The sequence below is a fragment of the Grus americana genome, chromosome 20 (assembly GCF_028858705.1).
Source record: "Grus americana isolate bGruAme1 chromosome 20, bGruAme1.mat, whole genome shotgun sequence".
In the NCBI taxonomy this organism is placed as follows: Eukaryota; Metazoa; Chordata; class Aves; order Gruiformes; family Gruidae; genus Grus; species Grus americana.
The window spans coordinates 7,674,806-7,696,977 of NC_072871.1; the positions used below are offsets into that span (position 1 = coordinate 7,674,806).

Sequence of the window (22,172 nt, forward strand, 5' to 3'; positions counted from 1 at the left end):
ACAACCCTGTCTCTCATTCCTAGCAGCATTTCTTCCTGGGCTCCGAGAACCAGGCTACGTTCCTTTTTCGCTCACTCCTCCTTCAGGAAAGCAAGCACTTAAAGGCAGGACCTGCTCCAGAGGAGCAGAGCTGTCAGGGACAGCTCACAGGGACCCCAGCTCCAAACTGAACCCACCATGTGGTCCTGAAGCACAGTAACAGGTACCTGTACCTGCACAGGTGAAGCAATGGGCTTGATCCTCACCACTCTAAATACACATTTTCCCTGCAGACTACTACTAGTTAAAAATAAAAAACAGCTAAAATATTCATTGGCAGGTTTTTTCCACACTAACATCTGGAAACTGTCACTAGCTCTAGCACTTGTGTACTAGCCTAGAATGGTGAACAGAGAGAAAGCTACAGCTAGAGAGACAAAGCGTGCAAGTGCATGCTTCTTAAAAATAATGCAGACCTCCCCATATCCTAACATCTAATTTCAAATTTACCCTAATACTGAGAAAACAAATCTATGCAGTGCCAGTATTCAGAATATAGAAATAGGAAAGAGTAAAGATCTCATCTGTTTTTGATGTGTATGTTGAGTGTAGCAAAGAACAGTGTGTACCAAACTCATCCTTGCTAGGCAAGACAAAGCTTCCTGAGAAACGGGCAGAGGTGTCATCTCTTACGACTCACCTGGGAAGATCATGAAAAAGACGAGGAACAAAGTTCGTGTTGGTGTTGCTTTCCATCAGAGCTCTGATCTAGCACCTCCGTGGGCAGCAGCATCCTTCCCCGAGGGCTGCGATCTCCCCAGTGATCAGTAACGTTTGTGGCCAGTGACACGTGCGCCTGGGTATTTTCTGGGGTCTCTGCGCCCCTTCTGCTCTCAACATTTAAACGGCACTGAGGCAAAGCTGGACATTTGTTTCATGGGTCCCACACACCTGGCTGTTTGCGCAAGCAGGGCTGCTTTACTTGGTTACACCACGGATTACACAGAAGAGCAGAGAAACCATCGCGTGCGCCAGCTTACCTGATATGGCATACAAATTTGAGTGCTGGTGCTCCAAGTCCAGGCGAGTGCTGTGACTTTTCCCTCGAAAGCTGGCAGGGAGCGTCAGCGAGATATGCCTGAGGAAGGGAGATGGGTAATGGAGAGGACGTTACTAAAGAGCGGAAGACGTTGCTGCTGTCAGCTCGCTCTTGCCCGACGATTCCAGTCACATTAAGCAACAAACATCAATTTTAACACTGCTTCCAAAAGCCAGAGCAGGCCCCAAATACCAGGGGGAGGCCAAGGTGGCGATCCAGCCATTACAGCCAAGGGTGGTTCAGCTGCTTTACCTGCTCCTCAGTCCAGCTGTGAGCAAGACCAGCTACACCCTGGCACAAGCCCCCACCGAACCCCGACTCGGCCGACAACCAAAGCGCTACAGAGGCAGCCATCCACCCTCCAGCAGGACATGGCAGCTCCTCACGAGCCAGCACCCAGGGACAGCCTGCACGGTGGCCGGCGAGCACGGTCCCCTCTGCAAACGCAAGTCTCAACATAAGGCACCAAGAGAGTGCCCGAACACCCTGCGGGACTCAACTGCGTTTCCTTCAAGGCAGAAAGCGCTAACAGCACGTGCTTTGGATTTTTCCATGCCAAAAACTTCCGAGTATATTCACAAATAAGATCTTTGAAACTCTCCTGATGACTAAGGCCTGCTCCAAACCTACTCAGAGCCCGCTGCACGCTCCCACGCTCCCCGAGGCAGGGGTGATGCACACACTGAGCTCCCCCACCCCAGTCCCCGAGAAAAGGGAAGCCAAACTTCACTCGTCACCTCTCTAGCTGCAGCAGCGTGTGACGCCCTCCCTCCCTCTCAACAATGCTCTGCCCGGCAGTCCTGCAGTACAGAGATATTTTTAAATCGTCCATTAAACCTTCCTATAAATAGGAAAAAACAGACCTCATGGAAGTGAAGTTGAAACTATTTTCAGTGGCTCACAACTTATTAAAAGGAAAATCCAGCACAAGGCAGGTCTGGACACAGGCTAGAGGATGAGGTAGGAGACCTTCCCGGGAACACGCGGTGTGGGACTGTGGGACGCAACGCCCAGCAAGCCCTGATCTCATCGGGCCCCAGGGCCGGAGAGGGGGCTGTGCATGAAGCTGCTGGAGCCCAGAGCTGCTCTGCACCTGCCTCCAGCATGAGGACGGACCAACAGCCCTTCGGGTGCAAACAGCCCGTGCTGGCTGCCCCAGCCCAGCGGGACACAGCCCAGAAAAGGCACGGGCTGCCCGGGCACAGGAGAGCGTGAGCAAGGCTGCTCGCCGCACAGACACGGCTCTGCCTCTACCATCCCGCTGGACCTCCCGCCTGGCTCAGCCACGGAGCTCCACTGAGAAGCCTGCCCTGAGAAAAGAGTTTCTGCTAGTAACCGTTATCGATAGCCCAGATTTCTATGTTTTCTATGCTTTGCTGAGAGATTCAGGCTTTTCCCTTTTAATTCCAATCTGTTTTTCTAATGCTGATCCCAGTTCTGTGTGAATTTTTATAAAATCATTAATCTTCTGGACCCTGTTGCCATGTGTACAGAAGATGCTCCCACTTCATAGAGAGGATAAGTGCAGGACGAGAGCGGAGGCACCATTTCACACCAGCGAGAGTTACTGGACACGGAGACACCCTCGGCATCGCTCTCCTGCCAGAAAAACCAGGCAGCCTTTGTGTCCTCTCACAAACTCCCCATCTGTGAGAAAGGGCCCTGTATGTTCTCCAGCAGAGAATCAAATCCATGTTTTAGCTAGCAGGTTTCATCTATTGAGCAAATCATCTGGAAATTATCTGCCTTTAAAAACAGGACACATTTTGTGAAGAACTATGTATTTTTAGACCTTGATGCAGCTGATGGTGAACAGCATGGATAAAATAAGAAAAAGCAAACATCAGCTTGAGTTTGCTTGTGCTTCCCAAAGCTATTTCTAACCAAAAAAAGATGGTGTGAAAATATTTTCAAATTTGGCTAACAGTTTGCTGTTTAAAACACAATCCATATGAGACTCTTTGCGAGCAGAGGCAGGTTTGTCATGAACACACTTTAAAACAGAAGACCACTGCCTGTAGGCATTACACGCTTTTCATTTGTTTTTTAATAGCAGTATCCAAAAATACTTTCCGAGGCACCAAAACAGCTAACAGAAAAACTTTGCAATTTCTCTTGCTTGCACGGGGGACTGCTTTCTTCACCCCAAACAAAACAGCAAGAATTGTTTTAGAAGTAAACAAAGCATATCTACTTAAAAGGCCCACTTCTGAGCAGAGTATTTTAAAAGCTTCTACCAGCTTCTGCCGCCAGAGAGGCTGACCCTCCTCCACCCGGACAGCCCCCCTCCACACCCCACCACAAGCCGGCTGGACCACGGCAGGCTGCGAGGGAGGTGCCGAGCATCCCTTCAGCCAGGGGACTGCAGCATCCCACAGCAGACACTGCACAAGCCCCACGGGGGAGCCCCCAGCCCCACAGACACACGTGGCTGCCCTCCAGGAAAGCTCTGAATCCTTAGTTTGCAAAAGACTTTCTGAACCAGGTCCCCAGTCGCTACCAGTGTGCCTGGCAGCTCACACAACACCAGCTTTCACGACCGCCATATGCTGAAGCGGTGTGCACGTTCCACGTGTGTAATTAAAATGAATTGCTCGCCATCCGAGGGACTGTGACCATGCACGCACGAATATGGCGGCGGAAGATGACGCACCCAGACCTCGCTGCCTGACTCCTCAGGGCATCCCGTTTGCTCTCCACGTCAGACGTATCGACGTTAAGAGACACACCGAGATATTCCCTCGTGGCAGCGGGAATTACAAAGGCTACACACCTTCAGACCTGCTCTCAGCAGGCAGGAGCTCCCGTGACTGCTCCTGGGGCCCGCAAGCCAGAAGTGCCAGTTCGGCTGCTGCCGAGAACGGCCTGCCAGCACCCGGGCTGTTATTTCCAAATGCCGTCATGACAGCCTGTGTCCCCCCCATGGCCCCTTTCCATCTCTGAGGTAGGACTAATGGGCACTTCATCACTCCCACCGAGCCGCACCGAGGAGAGCCAGCTCTCTCCAAGGAGAACATTTAGCTGCAAGACCACAAGACAGAGGGCAGCCACTGCTAGAAGGAGTCCAGCTCTCCCCTTCCCCCTTTCCCCTTTTAAAAGCATGACATTGTAGGGAAAAAACAGGAAACAAAGTCCAATTTATTTTAAATTAATGCAAACTTTGGCCAGGATCAATATAACTTATACCTACTAAGTTGATTGCATAATGCATTTTCCTTATGCGATGTGAAAGCCAAATCATTTTGCATTGTAGAAGACAAAAAAAAGTAAAAAAAAAAAGAGGCTGCCATTGAAAAGCAAGAAAATCCCAATTACAAAGTCCCCAAGTTCCTAAACACATATCGTGAAAGTATGTGCAGCTCTGCGGCATATGGCAAATCAATTACTAGTTTAAATTTTAAAACAAAAACATGGTAAATGTGTTGCAGAAATAATCAAGAACAACGGTTTGGTTTAGATTACAGCGGCCACTAGAGTTTTGAATACAATTAATCATCATTCCAGGCAATGGGAAGCCATATTGACACTTATTCCTAATTTGAATATTTAATTAGGGTGAAGTTCTTCATCAAATTATCACAGAACTGGGAGGAAAGCCTAAAAGATTTAAACAATTACTACTTTAACCCTTCACCGACTGCTCACCTGCGCGCACAAGAATCTTTTCCCCGTTCTGCAAAGCAAGAACACACTCAGGCAATACGAAAAGATAGCGTTCAAAAGACACGACAACTACCCTGGGAAAGGCACATGGACACGTGGCATCCTGCAGGGCTTTGGAGATGCCAGACTGACACAGCCTTCTGACTACTTATGCTCCTCGACCTTTACTGGAGCAAAGTTTTCACGCCAGATCTCTTTTTTAGCATCAAGTGCAATTCCTAGGGCTTTTGTGTTTGGGGTTGTTTGGGTTTTTTTCATTCGTTTGCTTTGTTTAAACTGAAGAGCCTGTCCAGAATCATCTGCCAGGTTCACATGCCGAGGGACAAAACCCTCTTTGAGGGATAGCAAAGCGGCTGCCCAGTCCTTCCCAGGTTTCCCAGCCCCTGCCCTGCAGCCCACAGATGGGGCTGGACCCCGGCGCTGCTCCAGACCCACTGCGCCTCCACCACATCATGGGCATCCTCCCTCCGCACAGCTCTGCCTCAGATCGCTCAAACATCCCTTTATGAGCTGTATTAATCCATATAAGAAAATCTTTTTTAATGAGGAGTGATATAGTTATGAACTCTCTAGAGCCATAATTAGAGCAAACTAATTGAAGTTGTGTTTTGACACACTTTCCAAATTCACGGGTACTGCATGACATATTCACAACACTACTGCTGCACAGCCATGGCGACAGCAAAATCATTAGGCTAATAACGCTTATTTGCATTCTTATCATGCCAGCAGCATGCCGTTAAATACTGCTTCAACTAGTGCTCGTTTACTCTGAAAGTTTCCACTGAAAGATATTAACAGTAATTATTAGTACTTTAGTGGAATCTCTAATGTTAAGGAATGGCAACTCACATTAACTATCCCCATGCCAATTATTTTCCTTTTGAACCGTCACAAAAAGCAGCTTTCTTCCCCCTGCCAAATGAAAGCAGCGAGGCGGATTTGGTGCTGCTGGGGAGGAGGGCAGGATGGACGGACGCCTGCCCACGCGAGGCCAGCCACCGTGACTCCAACCCGCTCTCTGCGGCGCTGAAGTGGAACCCACACTGCTCCAGCATGGGTTAAATACAAAAAATATTTTTCCCCAGCATACAATAATTTCCAGGCAATTTAGGATGAAACAACTGCAACAGCACAGTTCAGGACAGGGTAGATTTAATTACTCTCTTAACTTCAGTTTTTCTTTTAGTCATTAAATCCACAGAACAAGTCTACATACGACAGGAACAGAAGCAGCACATGAGAGAGAGCACCTTCACATGCTAGCTAGCAAAGGTGGTTTGAGGTCTGCGCACATTATGGCCACTTTTTGAATGTTTTTGGAGAGAAACTTGCATAAAACAGGCCCAGGAATGCCCAACAGTTCCAAATCAGTTATTAATAACTGTCTGCAGGAAGGTGATGAACTGCTTTTGAAGTTAGGGGGCAAGTACTCATAAAAAAATAACAGAGGATCATAAGGGGAAATGCCAGATATCAAAGGATGCTCCATAATTCATATAAAAATATCAACAATGCACAGCAAAAGAACAATGGTACATTTTTGCTTTCCAACTAGACTGGATGAGCGTGGTAGAAAAATAGGGCAAAACTCTGAAGAACTGCCCCACATTATCAAATATATTAGAAACCATACCGCATGTTGCCGACTGGAATTGTCCTGTGCTTTGATGTACCACTGTCATGACTGCAATTTATTTTAAATGAACTTAAGAACAGTGCTGCAAAAACTGCGGTCTCATAGCAATACCTTCAAGTAAGACGACCTGTATCTTCCATAATCAATGGATTATGCAAAGATCGTGCCTCATGAAAAAATGAGGACAGAACACTTAAATTCCAAGCTGTAGAAAGCTGAAAACACACCTATAAGAAGTTACTATCAGGCTGCAGCTCTCAAGAAAGGTAATCCACCTGGAAAGCTTTGCCCATGGAGGGAAGAAAATGCCCATTTTGAAGCAGACAAGCTGCTGGAGTTTCCCTGACCAGAAGACCTCTCGGCAACTGCTCGCTCCACCAGAATGCATTTTCCCCAGCTGCAGCTTCCAGCCAAGGCCACAGCAGATATCTACGGCTCCAGTGGTGTCCAGAATCCCATCTACAGTATTTATTCACAGTCCTTAACTTTTACTGTGCTCAGGCACTGCGATGCCAGAACACCTACCTCATACTCCAAAGAACTGCAATGAAAAACAACACTGTGAGGCAAGAATCACCTCGGGTAATGGACTTCATTCCAGACAATCTATTCTAATCGTGTAAACCAAATATTTAAATACTTTCTAAAACCTTCCTGACCCTTTGCCTAAAACAAGCAACATATGGGCTTTGCAAGCATTTCATCTCATTCCAAGCTACTAAAATATCCTGTTTCCCAAAAATCAATGAGAGCTGGTGGTGCCAGATTCAGATTCTATAAAAGCCCAAATGCATGAGAGAATGAAAAAGGGAGTGAGTGATTCTTTCCACTTTTAGATTTACCCATTTAATTTTCACAGCTGTAGAAAGGGAAAAAGGCCTGTCTGCAGCATGCAGACTCAATGCACTACATACAGCATGCCTCTGCATCCCCCTCCCCGACCGACCGCGCCTCGAAGACAGGGGAAAATGATGTTGCGCTATTCTGTCAAACTAAAGCAATCACCAGCTGAAGGGAACAAACCCCGATGATGCTAACAAGGGAGCATGATCTACTGCAGACCAACAACCCAAAGTGTAAGCCTTAATGCAGGATGAAGTTCCTGCAGCTTTCTCTATACAGGGATTAATTTAGATCAGAGAACTTAAGTAACCCGGATAGAACAGCTGCCAAACAATAGAAAAAACCCAACAAGTTTAATTTACACTGCTTGAAAGTCTGAGCTGTAGCCCATTAAATTGTTATAGGCAGAGGACTGCATCAAAGAACTAAGACCTCATAGTGTAAGCATGAAGTGCTTATGAAGTGGTTGTCTTAGATGAGCAGCGCGGTGTCTCTGGAGGCTGCAGCGGGAAGAGCGCAGCTTTCCACATCCTTCACGAGCTACTCTCCAGAGTCAGGAGTTTTCAGATAATGAAGCAGTAGGGAAAAATTGCCAAACAGCAGAAATACTCCAAAAAGATAAATTACACATGGTGTAAGCTTCCTCGGTTAGGATTTTAAATTCTGTCAAATTAATCAGCACAACAAAGCCTGGGCTCACGCGTCCGACGAGGAGCATCTCTCCGAGCGAGCCCCTTGCCGGGGGCTGGTGCAGAGGGGGGCTGCTGCCCAGCCAGACCCTGGGGTGCTGCAGGCACAGCCCAGCCTGCGGGGAGCAGCGACACCTCCCCTGCAAAACTGTTAAGCAAATATTCCACATAAAGACTCATTTGGGAAGAGCACGTTGTCAGCACTTTGCCAGTAATAAATAATGACAGTCCAAACACTTTACTAAAAGCAATAAACTCAAGAAGTGTTTTGGAAAATGGTGAAAGTGATTGATTTAAAGAAGGAAATATCTGAACACAACCACATGCGCTTCAGGGTGAAAGCACAGATTACAAATCAACAGTGGCAGAGATCATATTAAATAGCAGACAACACAGAAGTTTTAGGGAAAAAACGCTCAATTCCCCCTGCAGGGCTTATTTAACAACTGAGCGTATAGCTTCTTTCAATGAATACCTTTAGTTTGTACTTAATGACCCTACACTATACCCTAAAGAAAACATGCCTCCAGGAATATTACTATACCAGGAACAGGGCTCTATAAAGAAAAATTACTCTAAGGATATCGAAGCCTCTTCGCTCAGAGCACTCCCCAAATTTTTCAATGCATCCTCAAAATCAGCTAAATCAAACTTCTTTAAACTACAGTTAATGTGTGTGTCTCAGCTGCTGCAAGGGATTCTTGTGCCTGGAAACCACTCATATTGTTTAAACATTTTTTCCTAATCATCATTTTCTACCACTAAAACATACTGGACTGTGACCAATTTTTGCACGTCTTCATCCAGCTGAGTTGGACGCAAGCCATACGGTCAGTGCAGTTTCATAACAAATTCCTTATGGGAAACAGACTCTGGATAAATGTATGCCAGCACCCCTTACCCACTCAAACCACCATGTTCAGATTTGCACAGCCTACACGCATCACGGACATTTCATCCCTAAATTTCATTCCTTACTGTACCCACTGGAATGGGTCTATGGAAACACTTCCTCCAAGCTTTAACTTACTGTTTCAATGTCATCGGCTTTTTTTAATCCATAGCTACTGTGATGCAAACCCAGCCCTTGGACCGTCCTTGGCCTCTTGTAGGGTACCTAATTTAAAAACTAGGAATATTGTGCTGTATTTCACAATACAAGTGATTTGAGCATTCAAACTAAAGAATATGTTTTATTAGTTGTAAATCAGAAGGTAGTTTTAGTTTAGTAAGAGCTCTTTTGATGAAAGAGATTAGAAAATGCAACTCCAAGAAGGAAGCGTTCTGTAAAAAGGATCAGACTGTCAGAGATCCCCCTGGCAACATTTCTCAGAGCAGTTTCCAGTCAAACCAGGAACATCCATCCCAAAGTACTCCTTAGTTGGTAGCATCTGGTTCAGATGAGGGATTTTAAGGTAGATCCCCACCACTGTGAGAAAGCATCCTGGCCATTGGGCTACCAGCGGTGTCTGCCTCCAGTCAGGGCAGCTTTCTGAAGTCTGGCTTTGTTCCCCCTAGAGCAGAAAAGCATTGAAACCCTGGAACCTTTTCCTCTACAGACTCTCCATAAAATCTATTTTAAATGTCTTAAAGAAAAAAATTAAGATAGTTATTTACAAATAACATCATTACTACTTAAAAAATAGGGAAAGTAAAAGGCTTCCCACTTCCCTTCAATTAACCCACTGCACAGAGCAAGACTGGCTTATCATCAGACGAGTTCAGGTCTCCACCACACAGGCTCGTTGGTGCTGCTTTATTAGCTGCCACCTATTGCACATCATCAGCCCCCAGCAGAAAGCCACACACTGATCACTTTCCAAGCTTACACGACAAAGTTCAAACACCATTAATAAATCAGTTTGAAAAATCAGACTTCTCTGCCTAGAAAGGAAATTCTTACATTCCTTAACATTAAACTCCACTGGGAGCAGAGAAACAGGAGCAAATCATTTCCCTTTCTAAGAAGGGGGAGCTTAACTATTTAAAAGGTAATTAGGAGCATGGGAGGAAAAATTACACATCCTGCTCTTATTTCGGGGGTTTAAGTAGGGCAATTGCTATCTTCTTATCAAAAGCAGAGCAGCACTTCCCTGGTGCAGTACTCCTTCCAGATCAGTATTTCAATACCTGAGCGCTTGGTGGCACAGACCGACTGTGCTCAGAGCACAGAGAGGGCGCACGGGGAGGGAGGGCTGCCAGCCACGCTGCAGACCCACAGCTGCAAGGGGTGTGAGCTGCAGCACAAATGAGCTGTTTCTGTAGCTTATTAGCCATGCGGATCAGGCAGGAGTTACAAGCACAGCAGACCTGTGCTGGGGCCCCAGGTCTGGTACAGCACGCAGCCCCTCTCTGCAGGGGCCAGGACCCCTGGGGAGGAGCCAGGCAGCAGGGAGAGGTGCACACGCTGCTCTTTCCCCAGGCATTGCTCCTGGGCTGGGGCAGAGCCCCCGCAGGCAGAATCCAGAGGGACCACCACCTCCCCAGGACAGGCCAGCACGGGGCCCTGTGGCCACACCGGTGCTGCCGTCGCGACCAGCACCCCGCCTGTGGCCCCCTCCAGCTGGGACGGTACAGAGCACCCACTGCCTTTTCCAGTGGGGCCCCACCTCCAGCACCAGCAGCTCGGTCCCATGCCTGCCCATGGTGGGCATTTCATACTGCCCGGCTGGACACAGACCCCCTGCACCCAGGGAGGCTCTGCCTGGCTCCCCCCGACCGCGACAGGCTGCCACACTCCAGCTCATCCCATACTCGCTGCCTCTCAGGCCAACCTGGCCGCTTCGCCTTGCTAACCCGAAGAAAACCGTGATCTTTCCATCCGGATGGCTTGTGCCAGCTTCAGCTGTCCCCATCGCTGCGCACATAGGAGAGGGCCGCTGCGCTGTACCAGCAGCGTGCAGCTCTCAGGGAAGCAGCTACCGCTCTCCCGATCCTCTTTCCACCCGGCTCTGTGAACTGGTGCCTCCTTCTGCTGGTGCCCACGATGACTTGCGCCTGGCTGCACCAGGAGCCCAGGTGCAAGAAACTCGACTGAGCCACTCGGCATTCCTGACTGCCACCCCGCCAGGATGGCAACGCCCTCCCGAAGCAGCGCTCCTGTGCCACTGGCCTCTCCTGGCCAGGTCAGGTGTCCCGCCAGCTCTGCCACCTCTCCTGATCACCGGGCACGTTTGGAGGTGCGGCACTTGGGGCTGACACCGTTTTGGTCACCCGTGTGCCTTTCTGGTCATCCCAGAGCATGAACAACTGACTCGCAGCTCTGCCTCCCGGATGGCAGCGAGCACTATGAGCCTCACCAAGACCTGCAGGTCAGGCTTACCCCTGCCCCAGGACTGGCGGGCCCTCTCCTCGCCCTCCCTCTGTGGTCCTCTCTTAGGACAGCCACGAGACATGCCACAGGCAGCCCAGGAAGGCAGCCGGAGTTGTTCTGCCCTTCTGAACCTGAATACCAAGCACCCAGCCATGCTAACACACAATATGAATACGAGTGGATTGCAGCAAGATCTTCCTTCTCCCTGGTAAGCCATTAACCTTTCAGATGACAGCCTTGCAAACTAAATGACTGAACGATTCCCAGGGTCAGCGCGAATCTACATTTTCAAAACCTGACATCAACAAGTAAAAGTTGTGACTGAATCCCAGTCTCTCCGAGAGGAAGATTAAACGCCTGTGACACATCATCTGCAATCAGAGTGCTCCATTTCCCAAAGTATCTGTCACAGATTGATAACATCCACGCAAAAAGTTAAGTGCAATTATGTCTGTCACTGTAAAACACACTTCAGCAGCACTGACTGACATCTTGCTTGCAGCTGACAAATTGAGAGAGGGCTGTTTGAACAAGGGTGGTAGGAACTCCTGCAGCACCTTGGGAAGGGATGCAAAAGGCACTCCTGAACCACAGGAGCCGCACAGGCTCACAAAGCACCACAGCTGTGACAGGAACCATCGCGTAGGCAGCTGCAAGACAAAACGGTTTGAGGTTGGCCCTGCGTGCATTCACGGAAGTCAGGGACTTGCTCCCAAAAGGCTGGAACTGGACTCAAAGAGGAGAACATCACACAGAAATCCTGCTCTAGCCTACTCCAACAGAGCTTGAGGCACGGAGGGGCTGAGCCCCAAGACACTGCTCAAATGCTCGTGTACTTTTCTCCAAGTTCCCAGCCCACGCACTGGCAATTGCTGATCCACAGGCCGGGTGAAGCAGAAGTGTGCAAAAGGCCAGATTACCTGTAACCAGCACCTCTTTTGGGGGAGTATTACCTTCTTGTTCCCCAAAGCGATGTCACCATGCAGCACTGGAGAGTGCAAGCCTTGCACACAGAGCAGAGATAACCGAGGAAAGCCACATTAAACTCCCGCTGGTGACTCAAGTCAACAAAAGACAGTTCTTTAGTAGCAGCCTTCTAGGATGGGAAACTGCAAGTGCATTTCTCCAGGCTGCCATTAGTGCCAAGAAGCTCTCGCAGAATTTGGAGAGAGAAGACAGTAAAGCAGCTTGATGCCTCACACAATGGCACGGTTGTGCTCCACAGCACAGCATGCCATCCTCACTGGGATGCGTGAGGGCTGCCGTTAGAGACCATTAAGCCAGATGCCTGCAGTAGGAAACACCAAGGAGAAGAAATGGCTGAAAAATAACATATGCAGTCCAGCACGAATATCAAACAAAGCCTCCCCTTGTGCAGTTCTGACTGCAAGCCGTAACCCCGCGACACAAGCGGCGGAAGCAGCATTGCCGACGCACAGCAAGCTGCGGAGGTCAAACCTCTGACACATGACAAAAGTCTGATGTGCTGCCACCCACTGCCATCAGTAACTTACATCGTGGATCAGAGGAGGAAGCATGGCTGGTGCAGAAATAAACATCTCTCACAGTAAAAAATCCTTCCATTTAGGAAGGTTTTCCTGTGCAGAAGCTCACTGGTGTGTTTTACTGGTTTAGTATCCAGTGCTAGCAAGTGCTCTGAAGCACCCAAGCATACCCTCTTGATTTAAAATTATTTTATAATACTAGACAGCAACTGAAAAGAATAGCTTAAATATCTGGCCAGCCTAACGGCAGAATCTCCACAGTGCTCTCTATTCGGCACTGCTCACCAATTTTCTCTTACCACTCACAGCAGCAGCAGAGTAACTCACTGCTGTTCCTATCAGGATATATCCAACATGGAATAAAACAGCAAACTGGCTACCAGTGTAATCTCATCTCTCTTTTTGGTGATGTAAAAATAAGAGGTTACTTGTGACTACAATCTTCCACAAACATTAAGCGTTGAGTAACTTACCACACTGCTGATAAAGTATTAGAAAAGGCTTTCAAGTAGTATGCGTTCGCCGTAATAATGAAATATTTGCAGGATGCACCTTTATATACATTTCTATTTCTTAAAAAATATATTGGATAATAAATAATCAGAGTAAAAAACCAGACATGAAAGATGCTTTGAATGATCAGGCTGGCGGTGTAAAAGTTACCTGTAAATCACGCACAGGGCATGAGAGTGGAGCTGGCTACAGACAGGTGGTTTTTACTAGGAGGCATTAATGTAACATTCAATTATTCCACTGCATACTGGCTGTTTTAACTCAGCCAAATTAGAATACATTTTATATTGACTATTTTGACATTTGCTTTATTTGGCAAGTAAAACAAAACTGATCCAATTTCCTTGCAGCCATTGTAAACCATAAACTGTACAACAAGAGGTTATAAAATATATAAGCCTTGTAAACACTTCTTTTCAGACTGTCGCTGATGCTCTGAGCTCTAATTTTGGCCCTGTTCCCAATAGCTCTGACGCTGCTCTGCAGCCTTCCCTGCTCGGCCATAAAGTGACCCTTCCACACTTAGTGATTAAAGACCGCCATTGACATTCTCTTGCTATGATAATTTTTTCTCTTTATTGTGGAAATCTGCCCAGGCAGGAATTTCTTGCTGACAGAAAATGAAGATCTGTGCTCTAAAATCAAGACATCTTCCCCTATGATCTCCCATGGCCTGCGCTAGCATGTAGCTTATGTCCAGTGGAGCTTCAAAACAACGTATCAGCTCCAGTGGGACAGGCTGAAATCTCCAGAAGGCTGCTGGCTTTTCATCTCTGTTTGAGAAGCAAGACAGCATCTCTGCCTGCAGCACACCTGACAGTACAGGACAGCAAGCAGCGTGCCACGGCACGGCAGGCAACTGAGCAAAACTCTCAGTGAAAGAAACGCCCAAATGCTTTGGAGAGCTCGAAGAGCCACTGCAAGACAGTAGATTTAAGCCTGGGTCATGGGTGAAGGCTCAAATGTACACGCCTGCCTAAAAGATACCCAATAGCTTCTTCGGGAACAGTTTACAAGCGTCACTCTCTGACACGATCTGTAAATCAAGACTCCAAAGGACACGAGCATTTTCCATCCATGATACAATGACCTTTGTATACAAGCCAATCCCCCTGGAATTCCCCTCCGTTGTCTCCTTCGAAATTCTAGCTCTCAACAGTTATTGTAATACTGTAAACATATCTGCAGTATACCAAATGCCTAGTGCAAAAATATGTGTTCAGTTAAGTAAGCAAAAGCCCAAAGGGACCCGTAGAGAACGTACTGTCCCCCCCAACAAAAGCCCGGTCCAGAGCTCAGCGATGAGCCCGTCTCACACTGGATGCTGTGCTTTCATAGCAAACACCAGAAGTATAAAGTGCTCGGTTTAACCTCTGTCTGGGTGGTCTGTTGCTTAACAACACTCTGTTTTGTCCAGAGGAATCCAGCAAGTAAGCTGTCAATACAGGACTGCTGTTATATGCAAGTATACACACAAATGCATATATTTATACACACACGCAAATATTGTCTGTAAGACAGGGAAAACAACCTGGACAGACACTATGCCAGTGTCTGCCCAAAAGTGCTGCTCCTGTCAGTCTCTGCAGGATGAGCAGCCTGCTCTGAATGCTCAATGTAGCTGCAAGACTGGAGCACAGTAGTCGGGTCCAAGAAAAGGAAAAATAGAACCAGTACCTGAAACCATGAGTGGACTGATTCTGGAGAATGAGCAAAACTTGTCTCCCTATGCATTAAAATCTGTATGAATGTTTCTCCCTGACTTTGGTCAAGGACAGAAATCAGCTTGGCTACAGTGCTAGCCCGCCCACCCACCCTCCAGGGGTGACTCACACGCACTTGGAAACTACAACATCTTGCACAGTTTAAAGCAAAGCAAAGATGTAGTTTGCTGTTTCCCTTCCTCTGCAGGCTGCTTCTTTCTTCTGACTTCTTCACCCATATGTCTTCATACAACAACAGACAAAGGAACATCCACTAGACAAACACCTGAAAGAATGTTCCCTCATTATCAGATCATGCCACGTAATCATTCGTACTGCTGTGGTACCCTGGACTTGATTCTGCCAGGAAGGGTTAGTAACAATACACCATGCAGCATCAGGCAGAAGGGGCTGGAAAGCAGAAAACTTACTTCGGCAGGTTAGGAGCTGGTGTTGAAGACGGTACTTGGGAAGGAGGAGTCGCAGGCTGTGAAGATTCATGGTTGCGTGGAACTCTGCCCATCCGGTACCAAATGCCCATGTTGTTCAACTCCCTGTGTAATCAACACAGAAGACATTAATGCTACAAACAAATGCTGCACACACACACAAGTACCAAGCACTGATGTGTTTCACAAACAGCTTGGTTGATGAGAACCAGTCTAATTGGGGGGGGGGGGGGAGGTGTTAGCTAATTCCTACATCAAACTCAGTAATGCTTGTACTTACGTAGACTCTTCTAATGACAAGGTTCAGCTCTTACAAACTACTACTTAGTAATTATAGGAAAACAAGGTGCTTAGCCTTGGTACAACCGAATTCATTACAACAGCTTCTGGAGTGAGGGGTACTTACCCTATGAACGTGTACTGAGGAGGAGCTTGTTTAGATCTACCCAGGATTCGGATATCACAGATTGCTGCCTCTGTAGAATCTCGAGGGATGAATTTAATGCACAGCCTCTTCTTTCTGAAAGCTATTTCTTCTGCAAAAACAACCCAGGACACAGGGTGGGTTTTATGCAAGATTAGGGTATAAATGTTATTTATTGTCTCTCCAGATATTAGGCAGATAATTATGGAAGGAACTGGAGCCAAAGAACAGATATATGTCAGCAAACTAGACAGTGCAGTGCCATTCTGTGACTGGAGAAATCTTCTATCAGGAGCTCTCTGTACGCTGTGTGAGATTTGTTATTAGGCACCGCGATAAACCAATACTCCCTGCTACCCTTTGCAGAGAAGATAAGACATCATGTACACCACAGAGTACTGCACCACAGAACAGAAATGGCAGGTGATTTTTCCACTTCCACATACTTCTCACATTCACTTCCTCTTTCCAAAGTAACATTTGCTTTACCAGCCTGGATGGTTGTATCTAAATATTCCTCCCACAAGCATCACCTTTAAGAACATACCTGGAAGCTGCTGACACAACTGGTCAGTTTATTCTGCCAAGTGCTTCCAAGCAGCCAACCAAACCGAGAGGAGGGGCAGGCAGAAAACCAGACTGTCATGCAGAGGGGCTAACAGTAAAAGCTGTCTGCCCAAACCTCACGCATCTTAGGTGTTACTGACCTCTCCTGACTCAGTCAACATCACTGAAATGATACTCCCATCATGTCTGCCCTGGTATCTTTGTAGGGATAAACCAGATTTACAAAGCAGTAATTGCTAGGACCTCCTATGGGGCAATGGGCTGCACTGACCCATGTTCAGGGCATGGGTGAATCTGCTGCACGGCTCCTTCCTGCTACGCATCACACAGCAACTTCACTTGTTCCCATGTTATCCATCAAGAAAAACTTAAGCCCATCTGAGCGAAGGCTTATCTGTATAATGAATTCATGTATATGCATGCCGTGCGTCTGCACGCAGATACAATCCACATCCAGCCACGGGCCAGTCGCATGACAACGGCTGGTACCGGCACACGGATATGGATTTGCGGTGCTTGGAAACCATTGCTCTATCTCACCCTAAAGAGTCCATGAGAGTCTCAATGGGAGCAAGGTGAGGTTTTATTTGTGAATGCAGGCACTTGAAAGACATGACTGAAATCTATTGATAAACTGAAAATCTAAAGCGCAGACACTGAATGAAAATCTGGAAACAACCAACAACTACACACAAGTGCCTGCAAAATAAAAACCCTTCAGTTTAATATGAATAAATATCCTCCAGCTTAAAAATATGCTCTCACTTCAACAGATGGCAAGCAGCCCTGTCTCTATAGGCTCCTCCTGTTTTGTAATCTGCACCTTGGAGAAAGCAATCCATCCCAGCCTCTGAAATTTGCTGTCACACCAGCACCAATAAATGTACAGGCAGCGCGAGGTGTGTCACAACACAGCATCTGTGCATGCAGCTTTGCTGTTACAGTGCTGCTTTTTAGAGATGTTAAATACCCGTATACCTGAAGTCTAGTCTTCTCCTGCTTTGGAAAACTAGGGCTTTTATTTCAAGTGCCTAAAACTGATTTTAGGAGCCCAGGGTTTAAGGCTTCCACATTTGAAAATTTTCTCAGAACCTAGTAAGGAGTACTATATTTAATATATTTCCTACAAGTCAACTGTTAGAGAAGCGCACAGAAACGTGTATAACCACAGATTTAACTCTGAACAAAATCAGTGCCTCTTATTTGACTTTCACAGTAAGTACAAAGCTGACTATTTGTTTTTGTCTTTGGTCTCTTTCACACTTGGCTAGAGTCTGCAGTCTGCAGCAAACTTGGTTTAGGAGCTGGATTCATTAATTACACATGCTTAACCAGAGTTAATTTTAAGTAAACATATTACAAACAGTCAATCGAAATGTGTTCATTCATGCTAATGGAAGCTGAGATATGCACCACTTCATTAATACAGACAGTGCCTCTGCTTTAAAGATTGTATGGGTTGCAATCCAATGCATTTTAAATTAATTACTAAGTTCCCTTCCACCAGGACTTTCACAAAAATTACGGCAGCACATGGTAACTTTCCAGCACTCCCGGGGTGAGCAGGATAGCCAACAGCTCTCCCCTGCACCACATGTGCCCAGGAATTCTCCAGGGAAAGGGGGTGACCCAGGGGAACGGGAAATGGGCTGCAGACCTTTCACTTCTAGGTCAGGGGCTCAAATTAGAACCAGGTCAGTAGTGACTGAAAAGCCATCCTCATCTGCTGCACCCATGAATGAATTATTCCCTGCAAAGTGGGCTCAGGTAACTCCTTTCTACTCCTAACTAGGCTGGATTTCATTACTGATGAGCACTGGTACCAGCCCTGCTCGAGCAGTAGCTGTACACTCCGTACCAGGGCATGGTGTCCTGCCACCCTTCCACACTCAGCTCCCGCGGGACTCGTCCCCAGTCTCCTCTGCACCGTGAGTCCAAAGCGCTTGATACCCGCTGCAGAGCAGAGAGCTGCAACCAGACGTGGCTCCAGCTGCTGCTGCCATGAGTCTCAGGGGGATCCAAATACACCGTTTGGGAACTGCTGGCTTAAATGTTGCAGCAAAGCCATTTTGGCCTTGCAGAAGGATGAGGATGGTTATTGTCCCTGGACTTTCCACTTGTGCCTTCTCTCAGCAAGCACAAACATACTCCACCATCCTCTGCACTGCCTGCCAGGACATGGGCCTTCATTTGTTCACGCAGGGAGGTGTAAATCCAGCATGCATGAACCCAGCACCACAAGCACGCACCCTTCCTTTCGGGATCCATTTGCGAACATCCCTCAGCACAGCAGCTCTGCTCCAGTCAGGCCTAGTCCACCCTTGCAAAACGAAAGAACAAACTATTCCTTCCCTCCTCAGATCTGTGCTTCTAGCAGGCAAGCTGGTGACAGTCAGGCGCAGTATTAAAAAGCCTGAAGAGCACCGGAAAACCAAAGCCTGTTTCCTTGCAGTGCAGAGCTGCCCCCAAACATGCACGCGTAGCCCCAGAGAGTGGCAGCACTGAGAGCGTGCCCCTGTCTGGGACGCAGCCCTCCACCGCCCAACCACACAGGCACCGGTGGAGGTCCTCCCCAGGCACGGGACTGAAGAACAGACACCAACTTACGTGTATCAATGGTCTCCTGGATGGGGATGAAGCCCACGGGTAAAGTGTCCTTGATATCAATGAGCTTCATATCAACCAAGACATTGCCTAAATGACTCTTTGGAGAGAAAAAAGAAAAAGTTGACTATGACAACGTCACCAAATTCAAACCCAGCTTTTCTCACCTACTGAGCCCCAAGATGCTTTGTCATGGTATCTGACCACCAGCTTTAAAAACAGTAAGGAGGTACCAAGCCAGCACTTGCAACTGTCCCCTCTGCAGAAACTACATGGTAATTGACTGGGAAACACCAGACAACTTCTGGCATTTACAGGTTCTTACACCTCATCCACTGCCATACTTCTGGGTCCTCAGAAGCACAACCGAATTCTTCCCTTTGGAAACATGGCAGTTCAAGTATTAACTCCACCAACTCATCCACTAAGCAGGTCACCTAAGTTCTCACACACTCTACATTTACAACAGCAACATGACATTTCCGTGACAGTCAGAAAGCATTACGGGAAGATGGTTCATGCAGACACAGCCAAAGTTATTACATGCATTAGCTAATTAGTACTGAATAGACATGGTTCTAGCTCCAAACACAGGCACACTCCAGAAGAGCAGGCCATTTGGAACGAAGAACTTCATTTGGAGTCCATATGAATTCTGAACTGATGCCTCGTCCTATTAATCAAGGCTTGAAGAGCTCAAAATGCAATTCAGAATGACAGCCTCCACAATTGTTTAGAGACCAGATTTTCTTTGCAGTTCTCGTTAAAGCCAACATTGCTGCCAATAATCTGGATTCATGTATGGAAGAAAAACACACTTTAGTTACTGCACAGCCTTTACAAACAGAAATGCAATACAGAACAATTAAAATTTCATCCTAAGCCATCAAACCATGTCAGTGTGTTTTAATGTTACTGGTTGCTAAGTACCTCCTTTAGTTTTTATCTGGCAGAGTATTTCAGGCAAACCTCTACTCTCTGATTATTACGCTGAACTATTTTAAAACACAGCCTCTGAAATAAGGGGAGATCAGGTCTGAGTTTATTTTTTGGAGGTTCTGCATTTCATGGTCAACTCCTCACCAGGAGGGCCACCACGCCTGCAGCCCTGTCCCACCGCACAAGCATGGCACACATCCTTTGCTTGTACAAAGTGACTGAGGCTGGGCAGCCCCCACGTGCCTCTGTCCCCTCTTTGACCAGGGCATCTCAGACCAAGCAATGCTGGATGCTGCAGAGCCTGAATGTATCAGTTAACGTGGTCCTGGCACAGCAAATGGTAGATGAAGCGGTCGCTGCCGATTCATCTTTCATGTTTTATTTATCCAAACTGTCTGGCTGTGTTACATCAGCGTGCAACTTTCAGCTGAACCAACGATCATTCCTCCATCAACAGCAGACAGGTAGGAGAGATGCCTCTGATAAGTTCATTAGCTGCTGAAACACCGGGAGTCAGCACTGATGCTCTGCCGTTCGCACAGGAGAAAAGGGCACAAAGCCTCCCCATTTGAGAGGTGCACCATTCAGGGCCTCCTCACCATGGCACTCAAATACCAGCAATGTCCTCATAAACTGTCAAATATTGTAAGCTGTTGAGAATGATGATTCTGATAAAGAGACACTACAGACTGTCTCCGTTATAAAGCAGGTATCTGAGGCGCATTAACTCTGCTAACTACAACATGTTCTTCAGGACAAATAATTCCCAGTGTTTTGTTAGAAACAGAAAACCCCTGAGTGGTAGAACTTCCACCACAAAGCTCTGCAACACATCCACATCCAGGTGAGAGGAGCCTCTCCGTCCTGGATGAGAGCTCTAGGTCCCTGCTACCCAGGAGGACTGAGGCCTTTTAACCCTCGGAGGTCCCCAGCTGGGCAGCACATCGTACCCCTATGTGGCCAGGGAGGGCTGAGAAGGGAGGGAAAGCTCTTGCTGGGCCAGCCGGGGACAAGGGTGCTGCTCCTTGCACAAGGGGAGAAGGCTGTTCCCCACCAGTCCAGTCCCCAACTCCTCCCAGCCCATCAGCCCACTTCCAGCCTTCCTGCAGCCAGAGGACCAGGAACGCTGGTCAGCTCTGTGTGCTTCCCAGGGGCTGGCAGACGGGCACCGGCATCCACCGCTCTGGTCTCTGCCCCACAAAAGGCCCCCTCGCACACACGAAGCCCATGGCCTCAAGCAGCACAGCGCACATTCTGTCTAGTGCGGGCAGAGGGGTGTCCTCAGAGGGAGCCTGCTCTGCTGGCTGGCCGAGGCCAACCAGCCTTGGGAAACCCACCCTCCAAGAAGAGAGAGTGCTCCCACCACCCACTGGGTATGGCCGTGGTGAACCACAGCAGCACCGGCTCCACGCCAGCGCCAAACACAGGCAGCACTACAGGCAGGCTGCTGCCCAGGAGCTCTGCCAGGGGTGCCCACGGGTCCAACATGCCACTGACACAGGGCTCGAGACAACCCGTGTGCGGGACGCAGTGACTCGCACCACACCTCACACACCAGGCTGCTGCGTGGCTGGGACCAGCAGTCCTCCCCACGCTGCCTTTAACGCACTCCTCATCAATATGAGGAACGTATTCCCAAACTGTGCCGAGCAGAGGATTCATGCCAAAAGCCCAACAGGCACTGACTGAGGGTATTTACACTGTCTCTGGTAGCCAGCAGTTGCTACTATCCTGTAATTACTTCTGACAACCCCGCATTTAAGGTAGCCACAGATAAACATAATACTCAAATCATCACAGATCTTCCTGTTTAATACCCTCCCTGCCTATTCTGGGGCTATTATTCCTGCTACTGCAGGTACTCCAGGATGAAAAGCACAATTATTGTCCATCCACCCCAGGAAGTGATATTTCCCATAGCTCTGGAGCTTTATTTTAATCTAGAGGCAGGCAGGGAAGCGGATGGAATAAAGGTCAAATACTGGAAATTGGCAGCCTCCAGCTTTCCTGTCAGGACCCACAATCAGCCTCAGAAGTCGCAGTTGCTTTTCTGTTCCCATCATTGGTGAAAGCACAAGTACAAAAATGCTGTCTCTGTACCCTGATGGCTGAATCCCTGTGAATATCCAAAACACGACAAAAAGCAGGATTACCCACTAGATGGAGTGCATTCATTGTAGAATTAAATAGTTCCTCCAGAAAAGAGGAAGTTTTCACACTAGCCGCAACCAAAAAACACAGTA

At 47.7% G+C, this 22,172-nt stretch overlaps 1 protein-coding gene across 10 annotated transcripts in view; it reads right to left on the reverse strand.

Moving 5' to 3' along the window:
• Window positions 1–22,172, reverse strand: part of MVB12B (multivesicular body subunit 12B) — a 68,511-nt gene that overhangs the window by 32,011 nt on the left and 14,328 nt on the right. For all 10 annotated transcript variants that reach the window (XM_054848553.1, XM_054848552.1, XM_054848544.1 and 7 more), the window contains 4 exons: window positions 18,994–19,090; window positions 15,802–15,931; window positions 15,378–15,500; window positions 1,020–1,117 (listed from right to left, as the gene is read on the reverse strand). In XM_054848553.1, coding sequence (XP_054704528.1) covers window positions 1,020–1,117; window positions 15,378–15,500; window positions 15,802–15,931; window positions 18,994–19,090 — 448 coding nt within the window. The remainder of the gene's footprint in view (window positions 1–1,019; window positions 1,118–15,377; window positions 15,501–15,801; window positions 15,932–18,993; window positions 19,091–22,172) is intronic.